The sequence below is a fragment of the Gymnoscopelus microlampas genome, assembly GCF_963454915.1.
Source record: "Gymnoscopelus microlampas genome assembly, chromosome: 13".
Taxonomy (NCBI): Eukaryota; Metazoa; Chordata; class Actinopteri; order Myctophiformes; family Myctophidae; genus Gymnoscopelus; species Gymnoscopelus microlampas.
Window position 1 is genome coordinate 50,009,222 of NC_139950.1, and position 27,241 is coordinate 50,036,462.

Genomic DNA, 27,241 nt, shown 5'->3' on the forward strand with positions numbered 1-27,241 from the left:
TCAACACTTCTTTACTTAAATGTTTCATATCTCATGGCCGTGGCTCTCTCTTTCTCGGATAGCCTTCTGGATGGCTAGGGTTCAATGTGGGGTTCAGGGGCCCTCAGCGTCCCACGAGGGGGTCTAAATTGACCCTTACAGGTCTGACTGAGATTATACAAACAGAACCAAATGGAGGGTTATGGGGGTTCTTGAAATTTAAATGTTTGAGTCAGACAACTAACGGGAGCCATTATGAGGCTATAGACAAGGGAGGGTTTTCTGGGTCCAGCTTTAAAGGAGGAGTTCACCCAAATAAATGTCTTATTTTCTATCAATAACACACCCCATGAAGCATTGAATTCATGGAGATTATTTTAGTTTTTGTTGCATTCCTACGCCAATAATGTGATGACCACATTACTTGGGTGAATTAAAGGGCTCTTTCCTCAGAGGATCAAGACCGACCTTGTAGATCATTCTGTTCATTCAGACAGACGCGGTTAAAGGTGTTGTACGTGATATTTTCTTTTGTTAAAGGTCAAAATGTCAAAATCTACAAATTAAAGGTAGAACTCTATGTTCAAACAGTAATCATTGCTATAGACTGTTTGGTAACACATGGTGTGGTCTCCACATCTCTCCAGGCCCCAGGTCTTTAGTAAACAGAAAACACATTTTCAGACAGGACACCCATTTCATCCAATCAGGAGAGAGACACTATTTATCAGCTTACATTGTATAGTGTTCCAGACCAGCTCCAATATTGTCAACTCTTTTTAGTTTTTTGTTTCATCACTTCCAATTTCACTTGGTTATGTTGATATAGAATGATTTAACACTTATATATAGAACAATCACAGCCCATTTAATAGCAGGTCTTGTATGTCTTGTCTTTCACATTGGCTACTCCAACATAACTTGCAGTAGTTTTCACGGCCTATAGCCTGGGTTTTTCATGGTAAATTGTGATTATGTTACAAAGCTATTGAACTTTCTCGTAGGGTCAAGGCTTGACTTTCCCTTGAACTTTCTCCTGCCACCTCGTCTCATTGAGTTGCAACAGAGGTTATTTATGTCCATACTTCACTGTATGTTGTTTGTAGGATATAGTGTACATTTTTGCAGTGGTGATAATTAACTAAGAACATTTACTCAAGTATCGGTTAATTTTAGGCTACTTTACTTGAGTATTTCAATTTTCAATTCATTTTTTTTAATACACTTTATCTATTCCACTAGTTACAACTCAGAGGCAAATATTGAACTTTTTACTCCACTCCAATTATTTGACAGCTTTGACTTATTTGATGATGTATTATTATAATAGGTTAAGCTACACAGCAGTAGCACATACAGAAATTAAAACCAGCCCCACCTTTACCAACTGCAATATTAAAGTGATGAACACATTAAGGCATTACTATTATGATTGTGAAATGGGTCTCTCTGCATAATGAGTAGGCTACTTTGGTTACTTTTGGCTACTTTTGGCACTTTTACTTGTAACAGAGTATTGCTACATCGTTGCTTCTTTTACTCAATTAAAACTAAAATGTGAGCAGTTCTTTCTCCACCGCAAATGGTTTGAATGGATGTTTGTTGAACTTTTTACATGAATTGTTTCTGGTGGAGAAAAGTTAGTCGCTGCTGCCACCTGTTGGAACAAGTAAGAATCAAGGTCAAACATGCCTTTAGTCACTGAGACGAAGTCATCATAATAGGCTGCTCCAGTGGTTCTCAACTCAACCTGTGGGTGGGGACCCCCACATGATTTTGGGGGGTCCCCAGATGACAATTTAAGGACTTTTAAGACCTTTTTAATACCTCGAAAAGACAAAGACCATTACTGCATTAAAAGCAATGAAGAAACTATACATACTAGCCTATACAAACTGGTCAAACATTGGTCAAATATTATAAGAAAGAGCCAAACATTGTGAACATAACTGATCTACAAGCTCACAACGCCACGCTTTGTGAGGTGTTGTGAGCTTGTAGATCTGCTATTTTCACAATATTTATGTGTGGAACCAGGTCATTAAACTAAATTGAATGCCTCAACTCCTACAATTCCAAGTGCTTATCAGGGTGGGGGCCTGGGGGGTTCATATGATTATTAGGGGGGGGGTCACAGCCTGAAAAGGTTGAGAACCACCGATATTCTCCGTCATTGTGAAAGAAGGAGTCGAACAAACAAACACTGTGTTTTTGATCATTTCAGTTTTGAATGTGCAAAGACACTCTGTATATATTATCTGTACAAACCAAACAGACCATTTTGACACTGTCAATCAACTGCCCCAGCATCGCTCTCTGCTATAATTCCATCCTGAGTTTTATAATTAAGGCACAATTCAGACTTCATTTAATTTCAGCCTATAGGAAACAGGACTAAACCACATACAGCAAAAGTTGAGTAAAGTTTTTTACATTGAACCTCTATCGTCATCTAGTGGACATCAGTGGTGGAAAAAGTAGCCTACTTACATTTTTTACTTAAGTAAAAAGCATCAATACTGCAATCTAGAAATACTTTTACTGTTAAAAGTAAAAGTCCGCAATTCAAAATGTACTTGAGTAAAAGTGCAAAGGTATTGGCATCAAAGTGTACTTAAAGTAGGCCTACCAAAAGTAAAAGTATTTATGCAGAATGTCCCATTTCAAGTTTTCAAATGTATAGGCCTCTCTTTTGAAAATAGCAGATCTACAAACTTTAATGCGTTGCATCGCGACGCATCGTGACCTTGTAGATCGGCTATTTTCAAATGGCTGAAATGTATATAGGGCTGAAGTGGTTAATGTATTTTTGAAATGATGATCAAAATCTACAAACTAAGTAACTAGTAATTAAGTTTTCAAATAAATGTAGTGGAGTAACCTCAAAATTGTACTTAAATAAGTAAATGTACTTAGTTACTTTCCACCACTGGTGGACATGCTTCAACTGGGCCCTCAAGCGCAGTTATATGTACAGCTATAATAACTACATACATTCACTGATATACATCAAAGATTCACCATAATATCTAAAGCAGTTAAATAGATCAACTCTAAGCATCAACGGTATTGTACGTTTTTGTTAAAATAGGAGTTAAATAGCTCTATATTTTGATAGCCTATTCGTTGCTATAGTATAGAGGGTTGGTTCAGTAACAGGGGTCTCCAGCTCTTTAATACATATAAAATACTTTTTCAGGTTGGGACACCAATTTTATCCAAGGAGAGAGATCTAACACAGAAATAATTCAGGATAAACAACAAGTAAAAATGGAAATGATGAAACAGTTAAATGAGCTGACAAAATTGGAAATGGAACACTATAAAAATCGAAGTTGTCTTTTTTAGGTTTAGATTTCTGTGTTTATGTTCATGTTCTAGTTTTCATAGTTCTATGTTCATGGCTTCCCCAGATGTATCTCATCTGTAATCAGTCCCAGTCAGTCCTTGTCGGGTCATTGTTTGTGTTGCATCATATTAATTTATCTGTGACGTCTTATGTTCACCTGCATTAAAATACCCGTGTGGTTTTGAACACTATTCTGCCTAGCTTGGTATACTCACTCACCACACCAGCCTGAGGCAGTTTAGAGCTGGAGACACGTGTAGCCCTGAAACATGACCGTCATATCATGACAGTCATGCTCTCTGATACATTATAACTATGAGAAAATGGCCACCGATCGGATTAAAATGCTTTTTATTGAACAATACGGAAGCTACGCATACTTAGACCCACCCGATGTAAATTGACACATACATGGCCATGGGGTAAGCACTTTATATTTTAAATCTTTTATGTAGACGTACGGGTTGTAAATGGAGAAAGTGCCAAAACCAGGTTGAGGTTCCGCCATGACGCTCGTGACAGACGAGTGTCATATGAACCATGGGGAGAGGAGACCCCTGTTATTGAACAAATATTCTATAATGATTAACAGAATATAGAGCTTTCACTTGTCTTTTTAACAAACAAAAAAAAGTTTGTTTTGAACAAATATCACTTACACCACCTCTCAAGCTTTAAACAGCATTTTAATAGTGTCAGTTATGAGAGGTCATGTGCCTGGAGAGGTGGTGCCGCTCGCGGAAGTACTCGTGGCAGATGGGACAGGTGAGCTTCTCCTCCCTCCTCCGCCGGACCTGGGACTCCGCCGCAAACTCCTTCTTGTGGTGGGAGCGCATGTGGAACACCAGGTCAGAGGTCATGCGGAAGGACAGGTTGCACTTGGCGCACCAGTTCTGCACCGACACGCCGAACGACGTGAACGTCGGCGGGAGGACCGTGAGCGACGAGGCGGCGCTCTGCAGCTGAGCGCCGATCCTCCTCGACCAGTGCTCCGGGGCGTAATGGAACGGCGCGCTCCGTGCTGCGCTCTGTGCCGCGCTCCGTGCGCTCTGCAGTTCCCCGTTCAGTACGCTAGACGCCATTAGGTTGCCGTATGATCCCATTACAGTTCTGGGTGTGAACACGTCCACCATGGCAGCGGGCGGTGTGGTGGAGGAGAGGTGCGCCGCCGCCGTGGTGGTGGATTCACTGGAAGTCCTTTTTCTGGGTTTGCAGAAAGCGCTCTTCTGTTCCCCTGATGATGCCGGGCCGCTCGACAGGACCAGGCTGAACGCGCTGTTTGTCGAACACAACCCAGAGCTCCTCTCTGGTGTCTCTCTGTCCGCGTCTGTCGCTCCATCGCGCGCATCGTGCGTAAAGTTCCCTCTGGCCTCTCCGCCGCGTTCAGCAGAAGCGTCGTTCTTACATTCCAAATGGTCCGTTTTATTAAACCTATCCGCCTTCAGCTTCAGAATAGATGCAGATGCATCCAACGCAGACTGGTGGTAGTCTCTGTCTGGCTGCGTGATGTTGTTATCATTTGAAATATTAGTTTTTTCCAAAAGGACCGATTTTCTTCCTTTTGGATAAACGACGTCCTCATGCTTCCTTTTCTTGGAGGAAACCTCGGCGTCGTCGTCAGAGCCGCATCTTTTATGCTCCAGGTCTCTGGCGATGTTGTGGAAATCCGTCACCCGACGAGGTTTCTTTACCTCCGCGTGCGTCTCTTCGTGAGCCTCACGGCTCCACGCTTCGTTCTTGGCCTGGACGCACAGGAAGCGGCAGTGCGCGAGGTACGGATGCTCGTTCTTGAAGGTCTGGTTACACCTGGTACATCTTAATTCTGTCAAAGAGATGGATATGGTCAGACGTTATATATTATATAAGAGAAGATTTAATGCATTTCAATAAGCAGCAGTAGGTATTGGGTAATAGCCTACCAGTGATTTAAATTTTAAGGACCCTCATTTGGACATAACTCAATGCATTTATGTTTTAATCTCTGGGACCCTAATCGAAGAACATGTGTAGGCCTATTGTTAGTTAGACTATACTGATAAAATCTGTAATTTGGTCCATATAGGCTAGCTGCCAGAGATAAAATAGACATTTTTGTTCTTCACCTGTTGTACTACTTGTACATGTAATAATGGTGGAGATTAACAATCAACCATTTAGCTGGGGACCCCATGGAAGCCCATGCACCTCAAGGACCCCCTGCCCTGCTGGGGGTCTGAACCCGGCTAATAGTATTTTAACCCATTAAAACCGGCTAAGCATCAGTGTCATTTTAGATTTTAGCGTATATTTTTAAAAAAAATAGCAGATGTACAAGCTCACAGCGCTCACAGCGCATCACTTGAAAGTGTTTGAGAAATCTTGAATAATTTGGAATATTTTAACACCAATCGTCTCTTCTAGGGGGGTCCCTGGCACAAAACATTTTCAGATGGGGGTCCGCAGCCAGAATTACACTGATTTAGAAGGCATTTGTAGAACGGGCTTCAGGTCTTAATGGGTTGACATCTGTGGCCCAGTGCATATATAGAGCACCGAAGTCTGACGTCACCGCCGCTAGAGGGCACTGTCCCCCTGGGTTGTGGATTTATTTTTTAGTGTTGAAACCCCCATAGGGGAATCTTAGATCACGTCATATAAGAACTGTGTTCCAAACATAAACACACCACCCTGGCATTTCTGTTAGGTGGGTGGCTCTGCATCGTTTATGATATTCATTCATATTTGATACAGCCTGTTTCTGGAAAAAATCTCATTAATTCTGCCTTAAAAGTCTTAAGAACTACAACTTCCGGGTCTGAAATCACCTACAGCAGCCGCGTTCATGGGAAATGTAGTCTTTGGGTCTTTGACTCGTTTCTAGCGTTTATTGTGATACTCTTTGGGTAAATGTCTACATTTACACCTTCAGTCGATGCTTCATATTCACAGTGTATGCATATAGACATTTTGCATAGACATTTTGAGGGGCAGGTGCTCAAGTAAATTATACTTTTTTTTGTTTACTTAATTCTTGGTCTGCTCTTTTTCCCCTCTACACCTATAGCTCTTTGCCAAAAATAGCCGATCTACCGATCTACAAGCGTTGTGAGCTTGTAGATCTGCTATTTTTGGCTAAAGTTCTCCTCAGAAAAGGGATGCTAGGTTTCGAGTGGTTATGGTAAAAAGAAAAATCATATCACGTAAAGATTTGGCGGACCCCCTGTAGTAACTCTGAGGACCCCCTAGGGGTCCCGGACCCCCTGTTGAAGACCCCTGCTGTAAACTGAAAAGGGCACTTCTGGTCAAGAGGGCAAAGGGCAGGTGCTCTAGCACCACCTATAGAGTCTATCTGTGCACGTCCCTGCATATTCATATGAGTAAAATGGGTGGTCTATGGAGGTCTGTTTCAGCATGGATGGTGCCTCTCTCTCTCTCTCACCTCCCGCAGGTCCTCCTCGTGTGCTCATGTCGCTGAAGCCCAGGAGGTGGGACAGCTCCGGGTCGTACCACACCAGCAGCTCCTCGTCCTGCAGCACGTCCCGGGTGGTGCGCACGTGCAGCTGGCCCGCCTTCAGGTATGCCTCGGTGTTCTGCTCGTCCTTGTTGCGGGCGGCCTGCACCAGCCTCAGCCAGGACAGCACCAGCACCGAGCTGCGCATGGCCTCAGGGTCCACCTGTTCACACGGACAGTGGTGTTAAGTAACTAAGTACATTTACTCAAGTACTGTACTTAAGTACACTTTTGAGGATTTTTTTTTACTTTACTGGAGTATTTCCCATGTTTGATTATTTTTACTTAACCGCACTACATCTTAGAGGCAAATAAGTCTATAGGACTTTTACTTGAAGGCTAACAAAGTATTTCTACATCGTGTTATAGGTACTTTTACTTAAGTAAAACATCTGAGTATAGCTTCTTCCACGCACTGTTGAGAGTTGTATAAATAGCTTGAATGCAGTAATGAAATGACACAAAGTTGAAATCCATGCAGTCAATGAGGCAATGGACAATTTGTGTCCATTTTTTCTTTCTTTCTTCTGTTTCTTTCTGTGCACGCTGAAGATTTCAGTGGGGTAAACTAGTACATTTACTCAAGTACTGTACTTAGGTACAGTTTTGAGGTATATTTCCAATTTTCAATACTTTTACTTCTATCCCACTACATCTTAGAGGCAAATATTGTACTTTTACTCCAGTACAATTATTTGAAAACTTTAGTAGTTGCTTTGCAGATATAAATGATTATATTATAAAACATAGATTGACCACTTTAGCCCTATTTTATACATAGGCTATTTGAAAATAGTCGATCTACAAGCTCACAACGCATCACATTGCAAGCTTGTAAATCTGCTATTTTCAAACATTTTAGTACTTTTACTTTTGGTACTGTCGTAGACAATAAGGGAACCGTATCAGTCTTGAATACACCACAGTACTTAAGTACATTTTGATGCCGATACTTTTATACTTTTACTTTGATACTTTTACTTAAGCAAAACCTATTTTTTACTTTTTTCCACTGGTAGATTTAAACTCACCTTGAACACGTAGGATTTGGTTCGTTTGTCGCATGATTTCTGCGCTATGAAGGCGATGGTGTCATAGAAGGTGTTCTGAAGCACGCACGGACCGAAGGACGTGCCCGCGGGGATGCTGCGCGTCACGTGCACGCTGGTGTACAGGTCCGCTGGAGGCTGATGCAGGAACCTGCCGTCACTGGTCCAAACTGACCGGTCACTGGACCACACTGACCTAGGCATGACGCTGTGGTCCATCATGGTTAAACTGTGGGACATCAGATTAATTAACCACCTAAATACACCTCATTTGGTTGACCGGAGTCCCTCAGGGCTCAATGCTAGTGTATTTTCAGTTTTCTGTTATTTTGGGGGAAAGATTTCACTGAAAACAGCAGATCGACAAGCTCACAACAAGATCTGCTATATTTTCAGTGAAAGCTTTTCCCACAATACTGATGCTGCATGCATGCATTTAAGTGGTTAAACAGATGTTATTTCCAAAAATATAATATAACAACATGTTTTAAGTTAAAACAATTGGTTGGCAAAAAATGAGACTGCGTATTAGAGCCTAAACCAGAAAATCTAATCATTTCTATGAATAAAAACTGAATTAAAAAAACGGTTAAGAAGCTGTGAAAATAGCTGATCTACAAGCTCACAACACGGCATGAAGTGACACATTGTGGGCTTGTAGATCTGCTATTTTCACTAGTTTGGGTCTCGGGCAAACATCAATTTAACTCGCCTATACATTTTAAAAGTTAAAACAAGCTTGGCATAAAATAAAAGACTGCTATGTGGGTCGTTTTAGAGCCTAAACCAGAAAATCTAATAATTTCTATAAATAAAAAACGGTAGTAGTGAAAATAGCAGATCTACATGAGGCGCGTATAGTTATGTTTTAATCGCTTGTGACCTGCTGTCATTGCTGATTTAGTATTCCATCTGCTTTCAGGCTGCATACAGAGTGATTGCTGCAATTGCCAATGTTAGGCAAATTTGGGCTGAATTTAGCTCTCCTAAATGTAGCTTATTGCAGTAAATATATTTTATAACGTCCTTTTGTCTATTTCTTTCAGTCGGTTTCTCCTTTTGTCCCTCCATCTGCCAGCATGCAGCGCAACTGTCTCCTGGGCAGGGGCTGTATGCGTAAAGCCTGCATGTCAACAGATGCAATTCATTCACATGTAGGGATTTTTTATTCTATTCATTTAACAGATATTTAGGCTGTTTCTTATTCTGGAGAGACAGTCAATAAACCTTAACTCTATAAATGAGCGCGTTTTTTTCTTCTTACTATCCAAAGATTATGATTCAAAAATCCAATTCACCAATCATTATTTAAATATTTAGTCCGGAGACCTAAATAAAACAATAGGAATAATAGAGTAATAATAATAATACAAATATTATGATTCCATGCCAACACAACAATCCGATTCACCAATAAATATGTAGCATTAGTCACTCACTCAGGACAGGAGACCTAAATAAGAAAATAGGAATAATAAAGCTGCAGCATATAGCCTATATATTTGCACTCACCCACTGGCCATATGAATTAAAATGATCGCCTGGTCTAAAGGAGAAGCAGATCTCCAGCAGGTGCAACGGAAAGAAAGACGTGCCGTGGCGTTCCTCCTTCTCCTTCTCCTTCTCCTCTGGCGCAGGAGAGCGACTGACTGACTGACTGTACTGCCTCCTCTCTCTCCTCTCTCTCTCTCCACGCGATCACACACTATTATGTCCGTCACAAAGCGCATTGAAGCGTAGCGCAGTGGTGCGCGGACGCGCGCGCGCGCACACACACACACACACACACACACACACACACACACACACACACACACACACACACACACACACACACACACACACACACACACACACACACACACACACACACACACACACACCAAAGCGTGTGTCGTTTTTGGTCCCCTAACAAACATTTGCTTGTCTTCATTCATTAATAAACAAAAGGTGTAGTCATTTTAGGGCAGTATAGCCTATAGTAGTCTGTCTGTCTGTCTGTCTGTCTGTCTGTCTGTCTGTCTGTCTGTCACCCCTTTTAATGCTGTTCCAGATCCATCCAAAAATATAGGCTTATCAGAGTTTATATGTTTGTGTCTACAATATATATCCAATAGGCCTTTAGACTCTTTTAACATAATATTGTTTGCATTTGGTGTGGGATTGAATTTAAGCTTTTGAGGTAGGCCTAACTGTGCTCATAAATACTGTATAGCCTGCAGGTTAAATACTGTATAGTTCCCATGCAAGGAACTTCCTTGAAGGAAGGCTTGATAATCCAACGGAATATTTAGCCAAACAGAAGCCTTGATGCAGAATAATCCATTAAATGGCCATTACCCTAAATTGTTAGATTATACTTTATGAATACATTTGCCCAGTGGTTGAGATAGGCTACTCATGGCATTTGAATGTCATGTTTTTACAACTGTAGATGTGTGACCAAACCTCAGAAAATATTTACCATAAGGTGATGCCCAGTATTATTCTCATAAAAGAATTAATTCTTTCAATTTCATTACAAATTAATGAACTACGGTTCAATTATTTCACCATATTCCACAATTGATGTGAAGTTTTAAATCCCTTTGTTTAATTGAAACAGGCCCTATATTTGTCTACAGTGTTTATTTACAGTTGAAATAATTGTCTATAAATGCAATGACTCTATGCTTTCACTTTGAGAGCCCGTTTGAATTGTTTCACTCGTTGTCAGTCATCAATAATCATCCATCCATCTGCTGGCTGGAGCTGGGCCAGGAGGGAGATTCTGACCAAGCATCTTCAAGTTCACACCCTCTCATGTGAATGCCCATACATCTGCAGTACAGAAGGTTTAGAGGCCTAGTATAGTGGTTTGGGACAGAATTGTGTCCGTGTCTCATAGATATCTGCCCTCAACTCTGGGCCTGTGTTGTGAGCTTGTAGATCGGCTATTTTTGGTGAAGAGATTTAGTGTAGATTGAAAAAGAACGCACCAAAGAAAGTGCAACTCAAGTCTGTTTTACTTGTGTGTGTGTGTGTGTGTGTACACACACACACACACACACACACACACACACACACACACACACACACACAGTCTAAGTGGTTAAACTGAAGTGATATTGATCAATTCCAAATATAATTATTGCGGGGCATGGACTTGCGTCACGGCACCCACTTTGAGAAACCCTAGTTATAGTCAGCCTTGTTCCTTCCATCCATCTCAGTGCGCTGCCTGCATCAGCCAGCTCAGCCTGGTCAAGAGCATAGACTGTATAAAGGTCAAGAGGTCTGGAATTGAACCCTGGAGACAGCAGCGCTGTGTACTAGTACTCTAAAAGAGAGCTCACCACATCAGCGTTGTTTGGACTTGGATGCTATCAGTGGCACTCTGGCTGACTCCCTCTCATTCAGCTGATGTGGTGTTCTCTGAGGGAACAGAAGCCGGCGGCATGCAGGACCATCAGGACATTTCACATGAGGCATGCTGAATGGAAGCTTTCAGATGACATGTCTTCAGCTCAACATCGTTAGCCTCATAGCATCATTTCCTAACTCACTTTTTGGTGACATTGACATTTTTGCTTAGCTCTATACTCTCCTAACACTGCTGCATCATTGTGCCTTATTGCCTATGTCCTGAGCCAATCAGAATGCTTGTTACATTCCAAAAGTATTTCAATTTACTAAGTTTTGACTTAGGCATAAATTATGTTGATTATGTAACAAGCGTTCTGATAGGCTGAGGACATTGGCAATAAGGCAGTATGAATCAGCTGTGTCATGAGAGTAGAGTTAGGCAGATATAAATAAAGGCAGATAAACATGACTTAGGCAAAATGAGTGTTTTACTTTCTGCCTATAAGTCATCTAGGTCAGTGGTTCTCAAACTTTTTCATGTCAAGGACCCCCAAATGTACACTTATTACCCCGCGGACCCCCATTTGAAAAGATATGCCAGGGACCCCCATAAGAGAAGGTTTTTACGGCTCTCTAGCAGTGATTCTCAACCATTTAATTTCAAGGACCCCCAGTTTGACATGCATTAGGGCTACGGACCCCCATTTAATGGCATTTATACCGATGGGACCCCAATTTATATTGTAAAATCAATGTTAATTTCACTCTGAGAGTACACTCTCAGAGTTACAGACCCTATAAGGGTCCATTTGGTTCCTGTCCATCATTTAGCTGGGTACCCCCTGGAACCCCCTCAAGTACCCCTGGGGGTCCCCGGACCCCACTTTGAGAACCAATGATCTAGGTGACTTAGGCAGAAAGTGATTTTTTTAGTTTTGTCTCTCCTGAAAACCTTAGAAATATGAGTTAGACAACTATGCTATGATGCTAACGACATCCATGTGAGCACAGTGTTCACTTCTCTTTCTGCATGATGGCTGATATTGGATATGCTCCTCGTTGGAGTCCAGAGACTGGAGGGAGCTCAGAACAGTTCATCATCATCATCATCATGATGGGAGGTAGTTGTGTCCTCCTCCTGAACTCCATGGTGTGAGACATGTGAGTCTGTGTTATAATGGTGAAATGCATCTGAGAAACAGTGTTGTTCACCATGTGCTGCTTCACCACTCCAACCCCAGCATCCATTCCCTATTCTGAGGGGGAACATTCGCCAAAAAGTAGCAGATATTACAAGCTCCTCTTGTCACTAGTGTCGTACTGTGCTGTGCTATAGAGCTTGTACATCTGCTATTTTTGAAAAATGTGGAAACACATCAAAGATGTTTGGAGAATTTTGAATAATTTAGATGTTTTTAAAACACAAATCTTCTCTTCTGATGGGGGTCCCTGGCACAAAACATTTTCAGATGGGGGGGGGGGGGGGGGGGGGGGCGGGGTCCGCAGCCCAGGCTCTTCTGCATCCTTTTACGTCATCTTCTTTTAGTCCTTGTTCTTCCAGCAGGACCATGAGAGCTGGAATCAGTGCTTCAACCACCTTGACGTTTGCTCCAGTCTGGACAGACAGGGTCATCATGGATGACTGGGATCTCTCATGTCATCTGCTTCTTCATGCAACATCAATTACTTACAGCTGTGGAATGAGATGAACCTTATAAGACCATGTTGGTGATCAGTTTATTCATAATTATTACCACTATACTGCTACATATACATACATTAAACACTAAACAGCAGCTTCATTTGTAGATTTCAGCATTAGGCTTTTAGACAGCTTTTCACTGAAGTCATTGTGCTGACACTCAGACAACAATAAGATGTCATCATGTCAATACCTCCTACACACATTAATGTCCTTGATTAGACTAATTACTTTCACAATTTTTATCAGTAGAGGTCAAACTAAATGTAAAGCCTCAACTCCTACATTCCAAGTGCTTATCAGGGTGGGGGGTCCCCAGTTCAAATATGATTATTTTGGGGGTCGCGGCCTGAAAAGGTTGAGAACCAACCACAGCACTAGTGCTGCAGGGAGGGTTCCTCACTTCCTTGTGCTGGTAGCCAGAGCCATGCTGAAAGATATTCTCAAATATTTATAATGTTGGGATAAATTGTCCAGCATTCTAGAATGTAATAATGTAAAAAAATACAAATATAAATAAGTTGACTCCACAACTGACAAAGCAGGCAGCAGAAGCAGTAAAAGGAATCTCTCAATTCGTTTTCATTCAGACCAGCTGGTTGACTTGTCTTGTAGCCTGCCCTACACGTTGTGCAGTTCTTCTTTTCTTCGGGTGGGGGCGCACCAGAGCACGATGCCACTCCAGTGAAGTGGATTTAATCCAATATCTTATTCCCAATGTTTTATTTTGTTGTTAGCCCACCAGGGTTCAGGAGGAGCACTGCAAATATTAAAGGATGAATTCCAAGCCTCAGCACAATACAAAATTGAGACAAACGTCTCAAACTAGTGATATCAATGAAATATTTGTTTTCCAATGCCCCATATAGACCAATTATTTGTTTACCAACATTGAGACTGGATGCACAGGTGATTGTTTCTTGCAATCAATTCTCAACCTGTTGTTTTGGGGTGCGCTGGTTTCAGCACACCCCAACCCCCTCTTGTTTGTTGGCTAGTGAGGCGCGTCCTAGCGAGACCTGATAGAAAGGGTTTCATTGCGCGCATACTGGTTGCACGCATACTGGTTCTTATCAGCGTGACGTCGTCTGTTAAGGGGTCTATAGCTACAAGCTACAAGCACAATAACAACCAAACTGGATTTAATTGGATTTCTACTCCACTCAAGTCTTCTACAATTATTTGACAGCTTTAGACTATTAGTTACTTTATTTGTATCATTATCATTATTATTATTATTATTATTATATTATAGGATAAGCTAAAGTAATTAAATCTAACACCACCTAATTAGCCTGTATACTAACTGCCACATAAAGTGGACACATTAATGCATTATTAATTACAATCCAAATAATAAGTGTGAAATGGACCATTCTGCACTATATGAGTAACCTATACTTTTACATTTGTCAACCAGTCCTATATAATATGTTATGTCAATAATAGGCTCTAGAGCCTAGGCTACTGCTATACTGCAGTACCACCATCATGAGTATTTGTGGTATACTTGTATTTAAGTAGCTAGAGAGCCAGACAATCAGCCTACTTATAACTGGCGTTATTATGCAGCTGCAGATGGTGATGGATTTATGGGATCATATTCATGTCTCATGCTGCCGGAAAGTAGAAGTATTGTATCTCCTCCTTTTGCGTGTCTCTCCTCCATCCTGCTGAACTTTTCTCTTTTTTCTCCCCCCCCCCACCCTTCTCCTTTCTGCTCTGCTTTCTCTGAGAGAGAGAGAGAAGCCGAGCCGGGCTTTAGGAGGAGCAGAGGAGGCTTTAGGAGGAGCACAGGAAGCCTGGATCTCCTCAACAACAAACAGACAAGTTGTCTAGCCTAGTGTTCACACAGAGATCGAGGCGTTTGATCGTGGTTGTTGAGAGAAGATGTAAAACAACAAATAGCTGTTTTATTGCTTTTTTTTAAAAAGCCTGGTGGCGGGTTTCTATACCAGAGAACTAAACCTGGTGGAATAAGATGGCGTTGACGCGGATTCGCGTGTGTCTGACCGCCGTGCTGCTGCTTCTGGGGCTTTTCTCTCTGCAGTCTTCAGGAGAGTTACAAGGGGAGAGAGGAGGAGAAGAAGAGGAGGAGGTGGAGGAGGAGGAGAGGTCCTGTCAAGGTGCCTTCGATCTCTACTTTGTCCTGGACAAGTGAGTGTGCCCCCCCCCCATTATTATTTATGACTTTAAAGTGACTTTCTTCTACGTCGCCGCGCATTGCCATGCAACGCCTCAACATGAATACAAGAACGCCTCGCCCCAAATCACGCTCATCCCTGGTCAAAGGTTCTATTCCTAAAAGTAACCTCGGTAAAACTATGCCTATAAAGTAAACCTAACCCTTATTCTTAACCTTAACCTCTGTAAAACAAATACAAGAATGAGAATAATAAGAATACAAGAACCGCTGGGGGGCGGGTGTGTTTTGGGGCGAGTCTTCTGTTTACCCTCAATATGCTTTGGAAACGCGGTGAGCGCATGGCGACGCGTTTGTTTTGTCGCGTCGCTGTGTCGCTCACCGACAACAACAAGAACCGACCTTTCAAGCTGACTTTGAATGAATATACTTTATTTACAAACAAAAGCACAGGGAAGTAGACTCTACAGTTCAATAAGGTCTACTATAAGAGGATTTTAAACCCAATCAAGCATTATGGTTTCCATTGGGGTCCTTTTGTAGGCTACTCAATTCATGACAAGGCAAGGCGTGTGAGCTTGAAAAGTCGGTTCTTGCTGTCGCCTGTCGGCATTTGGCAAGCGACAACAACCGTCCTCCGAAAGAGTAGCCATGCATTGAGCTCGCTCTCTCTCTCTCTCTCTCTCTCTCTCTCTCGCTCTCTCTCCATGTGTTCTAACACGCGTCCATTGGATGGTTTATTTGTATCAGTGTTTGTAGCCAGATGTTTGAAAGAAACTTTTGAAGCACAATAAAACGCATGAAGCGTTTTTCAGCCATAGTGTGTAAACCTGTGTCCTATTGTCATTCTACTAGACTCATTAGTCATTTATATAGAGGACGTGGTGGGGGGGTGTATGGGGGGGGGGGGGGGGGGGGGGAGAACAGAGCCTTTTCTTCCCCACGGGATGTGGATTAGTGGGCGGGGCGACGTCCAGGCAGGATGGATTGAGTTTCAGGATGATGACGCCGGCCTGCGGACACAGCTGGAGCAGATGTAGAGTAATGGTAGTCTCTCTCTCTCTCTCTCTCTCTCTCACCCCCCAACAGTCTAGGTGTCTATTGTTATTACTGTAAAATAAGTGAGTTATTTACACATGGGTGGAGAGAACTGTGGAAGTTCCCCCAAGAAGCAGGCTATAGTGCAGTGGTTGTCATACTTTTTCATGTTTGTCAAGGCCATTGATATTGATATGTATTTGGCCGTGGACCCCCATCTGAAAAGGCTTTGTGCCGGGGACCTCCAGAAGCAAAGATTTGTGTTAAAAATGTTCGCTTTAAACAATATAGCCATATATATTCAAAGATTCACCCCAAAAAAAAAAGTCTTTTTTTATATATAAAATATGGTTAAAGTGGTTAAAATGATTGTGACACTATTAACTAATTTAGCTGGGGACCGCCTGGTACTCCCCCAAGGTCCCCTGGGGGGCCCCATATTCATTTAAAAAAAAATTAGTTTATGTGCTGCAGGTAGATGCTGTAATAGACTTCATCATTTACTAATTATGATTATAATTAATTAATTATTATTTATTTTAATCTTTCATCGACATATAGCATTTAACGCTGACTATTCAGGTACAACCACAGAGCAACCCATGTCCAGTATGTGATCCCTGCTGCCTCCACAGAGCAGTGCAGCTCCATCAGCGCCGCTCAGACATTATAACTGACATTTTTGTCATATCTGGGCTGAGAGGTGAGATTATACACAGGGACGCTGAACAGCCTGGCATGTCATAACATGTTAAGAGTACAGATAGAGAGCAGTGTTTATGATCATAAGCAGCTGGACTGTACTCTGAAGCATATAGCAAGGAGACAGCTATAGAAAACACACTTTACATCTGCATGGAACGTAGTTCAAAGGGGGTGTAAGTTATATATTTTCTGATAAAATAAGTGTTAAATAGCTCTATATTCGGATAGTAATTATTGCTATTTCCTCGAGTGTTTGTTCAGTAACAACCAACTGTTTAGTCAACAGAAAATCTTTTTATCCATTCTAGAGAGAGAACTCATACACAGGAAACAGGATGAACAAGTGAAATTGGAAGTGATGAAACAAATACAAATGAGCGGACACAATTAGAACAGGATCATTTATCTCTGTGGGGTTCTCTCTCCTGACTGGATACACTTAGGATAGTTGACTGAACAAACAAACTCTTTTTTTAGGTGGAGATCCGTCTCCCTGGGACGCAAACTGGTGAAAATAGCCGTTCACAACGTGTCGCATCACTTCTTTAAAGTGTTTTTAAGTAATTTGTGGAATGAAGCTATGAAATTATTTTTGAAAATGTTTTAAATGTTTTATTTATTCATGAAAAAGTGTTTAGAAAATCTTTTGAAATGATAAAAAATAACGCAGATAACAAAAAAAAAGGGATATTTACTCAAGCCTATTCAATTGGGTCTGTGACCCAAATATTGTTCCAGACCCACTGCTCTATAGCAATGACTACTATCAGAATATAGAGCTTGAACATTTTTTCCCGACGCACAGAAACACATCACTTCCACCCCTTTAATTTGCGTCCATTTTTACACTCTTCAGAGTTACATTGACATAGAGGATTTGCCTGTGGCTGGCATGACATGCATGAGCAGACCTCTGGTGTGCCACTGTTTATCTGTCTGTCTGTCTGTCTGTCTGTCTGTTTATCTGTCTGTCTGTCTGTTTATCTGTCTGTTTATCTGTCTGTCTGTCTGTTTATCTGTCTGTCTGGATGCTGTAGCAGCAGCAAGCCCTGCTCCCCACGTCTGTGTTTACTGGTGGGTCGACCTCAAAGTGCCACGTATAGGGTCCTAATCTAATCCCTACCATGTGATACAATGTCAAGTAATATGATGAGTCATTTGTAATTGTCAGAATACGAATCTTTTTGTGTGTGTGTGTGTGTGCGTGTGCGTGTGCGTGTGTGTGTGATTACACTAATCAAAACACATGTCCAAACATGTGTTTTTACAGCATGGCTCCTAGGGCCGAGCTGTCTAGAAGTGTGTGTTTTATTTATTTAGAAACTTCAGTTAGAGGATAAGCCCCTTGAGATGCATCATTTCGTTGTTGAGGGGACCCGACTCCTGTGTGTGTGTGTGTGTGTGTGTGTGTGTGTGTGTGTGTCCACGGCTAATCGCACAGACCACAGCAGGACATTTCTCGTGCATGTTGACATTAGGCCAAGGAAGTAAAACCCTGACTATTCTTCACATAATTAGTGATTTCTTATTTGTGTGTGAATATTTGTACTTATATCTCAGATATATCTCATAATGTCAGATCCACTCGTCCCTCCATATTTGGCCCAGACTGTCATCATCCACATGTTGTATTCAACACGATGACATCAGAGATCCACAGGGAAGCCACGCCGTATCACACCCTGTCTTGTTTTTCTCTGCTAAAACAATAGTACAATTGCCAGGAAAAGACTAGTTGACCTCGGTCCCCCAGGGTTCTATAGCCTACTTTAAGAACTCTCCTTTTTCTCCTCTACACCACATCTCTTCGCCCCAACATAGCTGATCTACAAGCTCACATATCGGCTATGCCCCCCCCCCCCCCCAAAAAAAAAAGAATAGGAACGCTAGGGTTCATGTGGTTAAGATGCGCCTCAAAAGGGCCAAGTGAACGGCTTCTATTTTTAACCCATTAAGACCAATTAAAAAATAACAGATATACAACCTATGAGCTTGTAGATCTGCTATTTTTGGAAAAGAATCGTGAAAATGTGTGCAAATCTTTGAATACATATATACATTTCTAACTCAAATCTTTGCTACTGGGGGGTCCCTGGAACATATTTTGAGATGGGGGTCTGCGGTGAAATACATATAATTTCGGGGGTTCTTGACTTGAAAACAGACTTGAGAATCACTGATATTAAAGCAACATACGTTTTTTTTTTTAAACTGTTAGGATTTAGAAGACATTATAGAATCCCCAGAACTTCCAGAAGCAAAGATTTTAGTTAAAAATGTTGGCTTTAAAAACGTATATATTCAAAGATTTGCACACATTTTCACTATGAAACAAATAGCAGATCTACAAGCTCATAGCTTGTATATCTGCTATTTTTTAATAGCCAAAGAAATCTTAAAATGACACAGATGCGTTCCCGGTCTCAAGGGGTTAAGTGTAGGTTGAGCTTCTGGTGTTTGGCCACGGTGCCCATATACCAGACGTCTGTTTGCCAGGATGACGTCAACAACACATGCAGATGGGAGAGAGGTGGGTTCTGTGTCCAACAGACACAGGAGGGGAGACACTGACACCACCCGGCTCCCTGCATTCCACGGCTCTGTCTGAGCCACACCAAATACCAGCCTGCATTTTTCCTGTATATCTGGTAGCCCACAAATAGAATAATAACCCTTGTGGGTTTTTATTTTTTTGTCTGGGTGCTGCAGAGTTAGGTGCTGGTATTAGCTTTTCTTCACTGGCGCTATAAGTAGCTTTGGGCATATGGCCAGTGGTGGAAAAAGTACTCAAATGTTTTTCTTAAGTAAAAGTATCAATACTGCAATGTAGAAACTACTCTGTTACAAGTAAAAGTCCGGAATTCAAAATTTACTTGAGTAACAGTACAAAGGTATTGGCATCAAAATGTACTTAAAGTAACAAGTAAAAGTACAAAAATGTTTGAAAATAGCAGATCTACAAGCTCACATTGCGACGCGTTGTGAGCTTGTAGATTGGCTATTTTCAAATATAGCCTATGTATAAAATAGGGCTAAAGTGGTTAATGTATGTTTCATAATATCATAATTTCTTTCTGAAAAGTAACTATTAACTAAAGTTTTCAAATAATTGTAGTGGAGTAAAAGTACAATATTTGTCTCTGAGATGTAGTGGAGCAGAAGTAAAAGTATTGGAAATTGGAATTACTCAAGTAAAGTACAAATACCTCAAAATTGTACTTAAGTACAGTACTTAAGTAAATGTACTAGTTACTTTCCACCACTGGCTTTGGGCATTTGGCCAAGTGCAAAATACCAGTAACCAGAACGAACCAAGACTTTAATGATAGATGATAGCAGTGGTTCAGATCTGAAGTGGTCTAATCGAGACGGTGAGGACATCAGGAAGTCTATAGTCTGTAAAAAGAGAAGCAAGCGTTGCTCTGCACGCCGTTTATAGTTGAATTGCAACATTACGTAACGTCTTATGTCGAATAAAAGCCACGAAACACATAATTACACACCATCTATTCTAGAGGTCGCAGATTAGTGCTTTGTGTAGACAAAGAGACTTTTTTTTATTGCAATTGCGACAGTTGCTAACATCACAGCTGAGGTTCCTGTAAACAGAATGGATTGACTGCTCACACACATTATTTATTTGTTTAGAAGAAGGACACTAGCTAAAGAGCTAAAAAGCTAACCTTTGTTGACCAGATTCCCACGAGGGGTTTGTATTGGCTCCCTCCTTTTTTCCCTCTACACCAAATCTCTTTGCCGAACGCGGTCGATCTAGAAGCTCACAACACGGCGCGTTGCGACACTTGTCTTGAGGATCTGCTATTTCAGAATGAGTTCATTCCAGAATAGGGATGTGCTTAAACAAGGACTACTCTAATAATAACAAGTATATCTAAAGCATACATGGGCAACTGGCGGCCCGGGGGCCACATGCGGCCCCCACCTTCACTTAATGCGGCCCTTAGGTTAATATCGGAATACTGACATATTATTGATTTCAGCTGTAACATGACCCGCTTTAATTACTGCAGTCTACATTAGTAGATTAATGACTAGTGACTTGTCTTTTTTATGTCCACGGTATTTTTATACAGTTAACATAAGTATAACTAAATGCATATGAAATTAAATAAAGATATAACTTTTCAGGATTCCAATTCAAAAATAGCAAAATAAAAATCAGGATTCCAATTCAAAAATAGCAGATCTACAAGCTCAAAACGCGTCGCGCTGCGACGCGTTTTGAGCTTGTAGATTGAGCTTGTAGATTTTTGCTACTTTTGTGTGACAAAGATTGTCGAAGTACGGCATTAATTTACGAAAAAAAGTTAAAATACGGAGATAAGAGGTGTCTTCCCGACAGTAATATGCAATGTGGCCCCCTGCAGTGAGTGTGGAAATATAGTGGCCCTCTCCATCATCAAAGTTGCATCACCCCTGATCTAAAGGTTATTCATATATTATAATATGCAAATATAATCAGTAAAGCCTTGTAGCCTGCGAGAGAAATGCAAACCCTGACACTGTGGAGACATTGTTTCATAGATAGTCATAATGATTAACAGAGGACTGGGTGCAATAATCAACACGATGTTGTGACAGATAAATATTTGCACAATTATAATCTTAGCCAGCTATCTAAACAATAGAGTGATGAATGATCTATGACTGTATGCATCCTTCCGGATTAGTTCTTTAACCCATTAAGACGCATCTGTGTCATTTTTTGATTTCTTTGGCTATTCAAAAATAGCAGATATACAAGCTTGTAGATCTGCTGTTCTTGAAAAATCATGAAACGTTGTGCAAATCTTTGAATATATATATATATTTAAAGCTAACATGTGTAACTCAAATCTTTGCTTCTGGGGGATTCTACAAATGTCTTCTAAATGCACGTATGTTGCTATAATCAGTGGTTCTCAAACTTTTTCATGTCATGGACCCCCAACATGATATGTATTTGGCCCTCATCTCAAAATATTTAGTTCCAGGGACCCCCCAGAAATAAAGATTGGAGTTACAAATGTTCGCTTTAATTTCTTTTCCTCAAATTTTCACGATTTTTCAAAAAATAGCAGATCTACAAGCTCATAGCGCGGCTATGAGCTTGTAGATCTGCTATATTTGAATGGCCAAAGAAATCTTAAAATGACACAGATGCGTTCCCGGATTGAATGGGTTAAGTGTGCCATGCTATTTGTCACATGGGGAAATGAGCTGATGAATGATCATGAAGGGTTAAATCAATGGGGGGGGGGGGGGCACAAGAGATGCATCATGAATCTAAAGGTCTAAAATCAGAGCAGACTTTCTCTTGTTTACGACCTCCTTCCTGCCCCCCCCCCCCCCCCTCTGTCCTGTCCCCCCCCTCTGTCCTGTGTCCCTCTGTTCTCTGATGTCATCAACATGCTTTAACAACACACACACACACACACACACACACACACACACACACACACACACACACACACACACACACACACACACACACACACACACACACGCCCCCCCCCCTGCAGAGTGTTACTTCTGGGGTCCCTCTGTTGTGCATGTCACAGCCTTTACACTCCACGGGCCCCCAACCTGTTGTTAGGCTGGCCGAGCGCTGTGGGACCATCTGTTCCCCCTCCCCACACACACACACACACACACACACACACACACACACACACACACACACACACACACACACACACACACACACACACACACACACACACACACACACACACACACACACACACACACACACACACGTGTGCACAGAGGCATACAGGCCCAGCTGCCTGCTGCATGGTGTCTGCTGGAGGCAGACTGCTGCATCTGTCCCCATCTAACCTCACTCCTCTGCCCCGGTAGCAATTAGCCCCCATTAGCAGCCCCCCCCCTGGGACCGGCCTTCATTAGTGAGACAGGCCCGCCGTAATGTGATGTATGCAGTAGTGTGTTGTTGCAGGCTTTAACCAGTAGCTCTCACTGTAGACAGGTCACTGCCCAGGCAGGTCCAGGGTAATGGAATGTGTCTCTGGTAGAGCCTGGTGTATGTGGGTTTGGCTGATATATGTATATATATATATATATATATATATATATATATATATATATATATATATATATATATATATATATATATATATATATATATGATGTTTCACAATTTCTAACAGCTTTCAACCTGGCGTGGCTATTTTGAGTATGTCGTTATAGGCAAACGTTTAAATATTTTTTCAAAAATGGCTGATCTATAAACTTGTACTACTAAACTATAAGCTTGTACATTTTTAAATCGTTGAATAGAGAAGTGGTTTAAATGAAATGAATTCTACTTAAACGTTCTTACAAAGAAGTTAATGAAATCTAAGTTTTTCAAATTGATTAGAAAATGTTGCACGTATTGACAAAATATTGATCAAGTAATTATCATCAATCGGTGGTCTAAGAAAATGGGGATCGGCATTCAACCCAAATTCCTGTCATCTGTGGGGCTGTAGTCTCTGGGCAGGTTGAGGAATGCTCCCTGTTCTAATAATTGACTGTATATAAACAACCCAGCTGTCTTTGTTGGGAACTTCCTCCTCACATAGACTCTGTTTGGTGGGCATTGAGGTTCAACAACATTGTGATTGGGTTTCTCCACATTTCATTTTGACCTATTTTGTTTTCATTATATTCAAATGGCCTATTTATATTGTGTGTTGTGTTGTTGTTGTTTTTTGCTCTGTGTTAAGGTACGGTCACACCAAACTTTGATTCTGCCTGTGCGGCGGATTCTGCCAATGCTTTTCAAAGGGAACGGAGCAGTTTGTTGCCAATTGTCGATTTCCGCGAAAGAACGCTCCGTTCCCTTTGAAAAGCATTGGCAGAATCCACCTCACAGGCAAAATCAAAGTTCGGTGTGACCGCACCGGTAAGCCTTCTTTTCTCTCTCTCTTTCTTAACTTGTACTGAATTCAAATGCCCTCTTATAATGTGTTTCTTTTGCTTAAGGTTTTTGGTAAAGCACATTGAATAGCCTTGTTGTTGAAATAAACTTGCCTTGCCTGTCAGCTAGAGGTGTTCTGACGCAACAGTGACTAACTAAACTTAACGCATAAATCACGTGATAGATTACATGCAGATCGGTGCATAGACTCGCCAATACCCGTTCCAGCATTTTAGGCTCTACTGGAGGTATTTCTGATTCTATAAACACTCTACATGGCTTTGTTGTGAATTTCCTCCTGTGTCAGTGTCAGTGCTCACACTGTTTGGTGGGCATTGAGGTTCAACTACTATCAGCAACACAAATGCTTCATATACTGTTTTGTTTTTGTTCAGGTCCGGGAGTGTAAAAAACCACTGGATAGAGATCTACTCTTTCGTGGAGCAGCTGGCAGAGAAGTTTATCAGGTAAAAAATACTCTATACTATCACTGTCAGGCAGAAATCTTTTATCTCCATATTTCCCCTCCTTCCCCTTATAGCCCGTAGACTAGCAATGGCTTTGACTGTAGCCCGGTTAAGTTTTTTTTTTTTACGACTTTATCCAACTTTATTAGGCGGCCGCGGCTATCTTTATCAAACCAGATCTGAGGTTTAGTGTCTATAATGGACAGGCGGAGGGCCTTGCTTTATTGGAAGGGGAGATGCAACAACAACAAGCTAAAAAAAAATGAAAGCAATGAGAGCAAAGAACGCAAAGCGTTTCTTTGACGAAATCCGCAAATGGCAACAAACTGCTGCATGCGTTCCCATTGAAATGCATTGGCAGAATCCGTCCTCATAGGTAGAATTCCAGTTCGGTGTGACTGCGCCCTAGTGTGTCTGTGGGATTTATAAATATCTAAGCAATGAAAAGTAGGCCTGTCACAATAACGTTTTGCATAATCGTCGTAATCTTTTCCATGTTGAACATTTTCACACATTTCTGAATATAAAAAAAAGCAGAAATTCGTGACGCGTTGTAAGCTTGTAGATCAGCTATTTCTGCAATGTTTACATGTATGAAATGAATAAATATGTCAATAACTTCTTTGTATATTTAAGTTATTTGTCATATATCTGCCCTGTGGATTCTTTATTACGAAGCCTAAATGGCAAACAGGGAAACAAAAAGTTTACAATGTTCAATGCCAAACACATAATGAAATCGTTAATCGCAATTATTTGAGTGACAAATAATCGTCAACTTAAATTTGTAATGGTGACGGCCCTAATGAAAAGTATCAACATGAACGTGTGACTAAATTATAACTACTAATCGGATCCATTGGAACACAGGTTCTTACGGTTTTGGACATAGAATGTTTCTGACCAACGGCAATGTGGGTTCTGACGTGGGTTCTGTTCCTCCATCTGTAATTGACATGAGACCTCTGTGTGTGTTCACCATTCAGCCCCATGCTGAGAATGTCCTTCATCGTGTTCTCCACGCGAGGAACCACCATCATGAAACTGACTGAGAACAGGTAGGACACTATTTTCCTAAACCATGCACCTTACAGTATGTATGTTATGATGATCTGATGCTATTTAACTGCCTCCTCCTCCCACCTTATGTATATATTTCACACTGCTGCGCATAGCGATATCTGACCCGTTCTTCAGTTTCTTTCTTTCTTTCTCTATCAGTTTCCAGTGGTGAAAAATGTACTTTTACTTTTGAAAATAGCAGATCTACAAATGCATTGCGACGCATTTTGAGCTTGTAGATCTGCTATTTTCAAATGGCCAAAATGTATATTGGGCGGAAGTGGTTAATGTATGTTTTGTAATAATAATCTAAATCTGCAAGCTTTCAAATAATTGTAGTGGAGTAAAAGTACAATATTTGCCTCTGAGATGTAGTAGAGTAGAAGTAAAAGTATTGAACATTGGAAGTAGGCCTACTCCAGTAAAGTAAAAGTACCTCACAACTTTAGTTTTAGTACAGTACTTGAGTAAATGTACTTACAATAGTTACTTTACACCACTGAAATTCATCATCAGTAGGCCTATCAGAAAGAATGTTTTGTGTGGGTGAAGGGGTACTCAACTGAAAACAAATATTGTAGCGGGGGTACAGTCAAATCCTCAGTGTTAAATGAACTCTGAGAGAGTACAAATGTAACCGAATAAGCGTCCATTTGGTTAAATGGACGCTTATTAAATTTGAAAATCTTTAGAGTTACAAATGGATCTTTAACATGGGATTTTACTGTATGTACTCACAAATGCTATTCTCCCAACAGTATTTTTTCAAATATGTTTTCTGGGTTTACTTTAAGGTACCACAGGCCAATAAAAAAAAATACTTGATGAAAGCGTCTTATCTGACAGTATATCTGAATTGTCCTGTAAATTCCAGCCTGGCATCTGGTGTGTGACCGAGTAGGTCAAAACAAAACGTGTCCGGCCTCGTTGTATTTATCTTGAAGTGAAATCCTATACCGGCGGGTTTTCAGAGTGTTTTCTCCTCACAGACCCACAGTTTCTAAAGGTTTTCTCTCCGCGACCCAGAACTGATCCTGCAGGCTTAATGTTTTTAGGCTCCAGTCGTTAGTTCAGCCTTCCATAGTTTAGAAGAGATTGGAAGGCTTTGGTAGCATAACATTATGCTGCGTCACATGATGCAGATACTGACATTATATACTGTAGTCTGTGGTGGGAAAAGTACTTATTTTTTTTACTTAAGTAAAAGTATCAATACTGCAATGTAGAAGTGCTCTGTCCGAAATCTTTTGAAAATAGCAGATCTACAAGCTCACAATGCGTCGCTTCGCGACGCATTGTGAGCTTGTAGATCGGCTTTTGTCAAATGGCCAAAATGTATATAGGGCTGAAGTGAAGTGTTCCGGAATTCCGGACTTTTACTTGTATTTCTACATTGCAGTATTGATACTAGGGGTGTGCCGATATATCGTCCCGCGATATATCGCGATACGTTTTCGCGACGATATGTATCGTTTTGGAAAAAAAAAATATCGTTTTTGAAAAAAAAATTTTTTTTTTTTTTTTTTTTTTTTTTTTACAATCATAATAATCAGGCATGCAAACGGCCCCGAAGTGAAAAGAGTGACAACATGATTTTTTTTTTGGGTCAGGTGTCATACTATTTGGATTCAAAACGGCTATTGTAGCTGAAAAGCTACAAGTTTGCATGTCTGAATAATGAAAAAACAGAATTATTTGTTTGCATTTTCTTTTTTTCTCCTCCATATATTTTCATAATAAAAAAAGTGCGTATCGTATCGAAATCGTATCGAAGTTGTGAGCCAAATATCGTATCGTATCGTTTCGTGAAATTAGTGTATCGGCACACCCCTAATTGATACATTTACTTTTTCCACCACTGATACTATATAGCAGGTAGGGGTGTGCCGATACACTAATTTCACCAAACGATACGATACGATATTTGGCTCACAACCTCGATACGATATCGATACGATACGCACTTTTTTTTATTATGAAAATATAT

At 41.0% G+C, this 27,241-nt stretch overlaps 2 protein-coding genes and 1 long non-coding RNA gene across 3 annotated transcripts in view; 2 read left to right on the forward strand and 1 right to left on the reverse strand.

The window, feature by feature from the left end:
* The window catches only part of LOC311059249, a 510,343-nt gene that overhangs the window by 422,685 nt on the left and 60,417 nt on the right, over positions 1-27,241 (forward strand). The gene's annotated exons all lie outside the window — the stretch shown is intronic.
* znf488 (zinc finger protein 488) lies at positions 4,024-8,089 on the reverse strand (the record flags this gene model as incomplete). The annotated part of the gene is made up of 3 exons (XM_084075410.1): positions 4,024-5,150; positions 6,747-6,981; positions 7,850-8,089. The coding sequence occupies 3 exons, from the start codon at positions 8,087-8,089 to the stop codon at positions 4,024-4,026; spliced, it is 1,602 nt and encodes a 533-aa protein (XP_083931536.1).
* Positions 14,650-27,241, forward strand: part of antxr1d (ANTXR cell adhesion molecule 1d) — a 70,342-nt gene continuing 57,750 nt past the window's right edge. Inside the window, exons 1-3 of the mRNA XM_084076967.1 lie at positions 14,650-15,071; positions 24,121-24,192; positions 25,179-25,250. Of these exons, the coding sequence (XP_083933093.1) occupies positions 14,896-15,071; positions 24,121-24,192; positions 25,179-25,250 (320 nt within the window). The 5' untranslated portion in view covers positions 14,650-14,895. The remainder of the gene's footprint in view (positions 15,072-24,120; positions 24,193-25,178; positions 25,251-27,241) is intronic.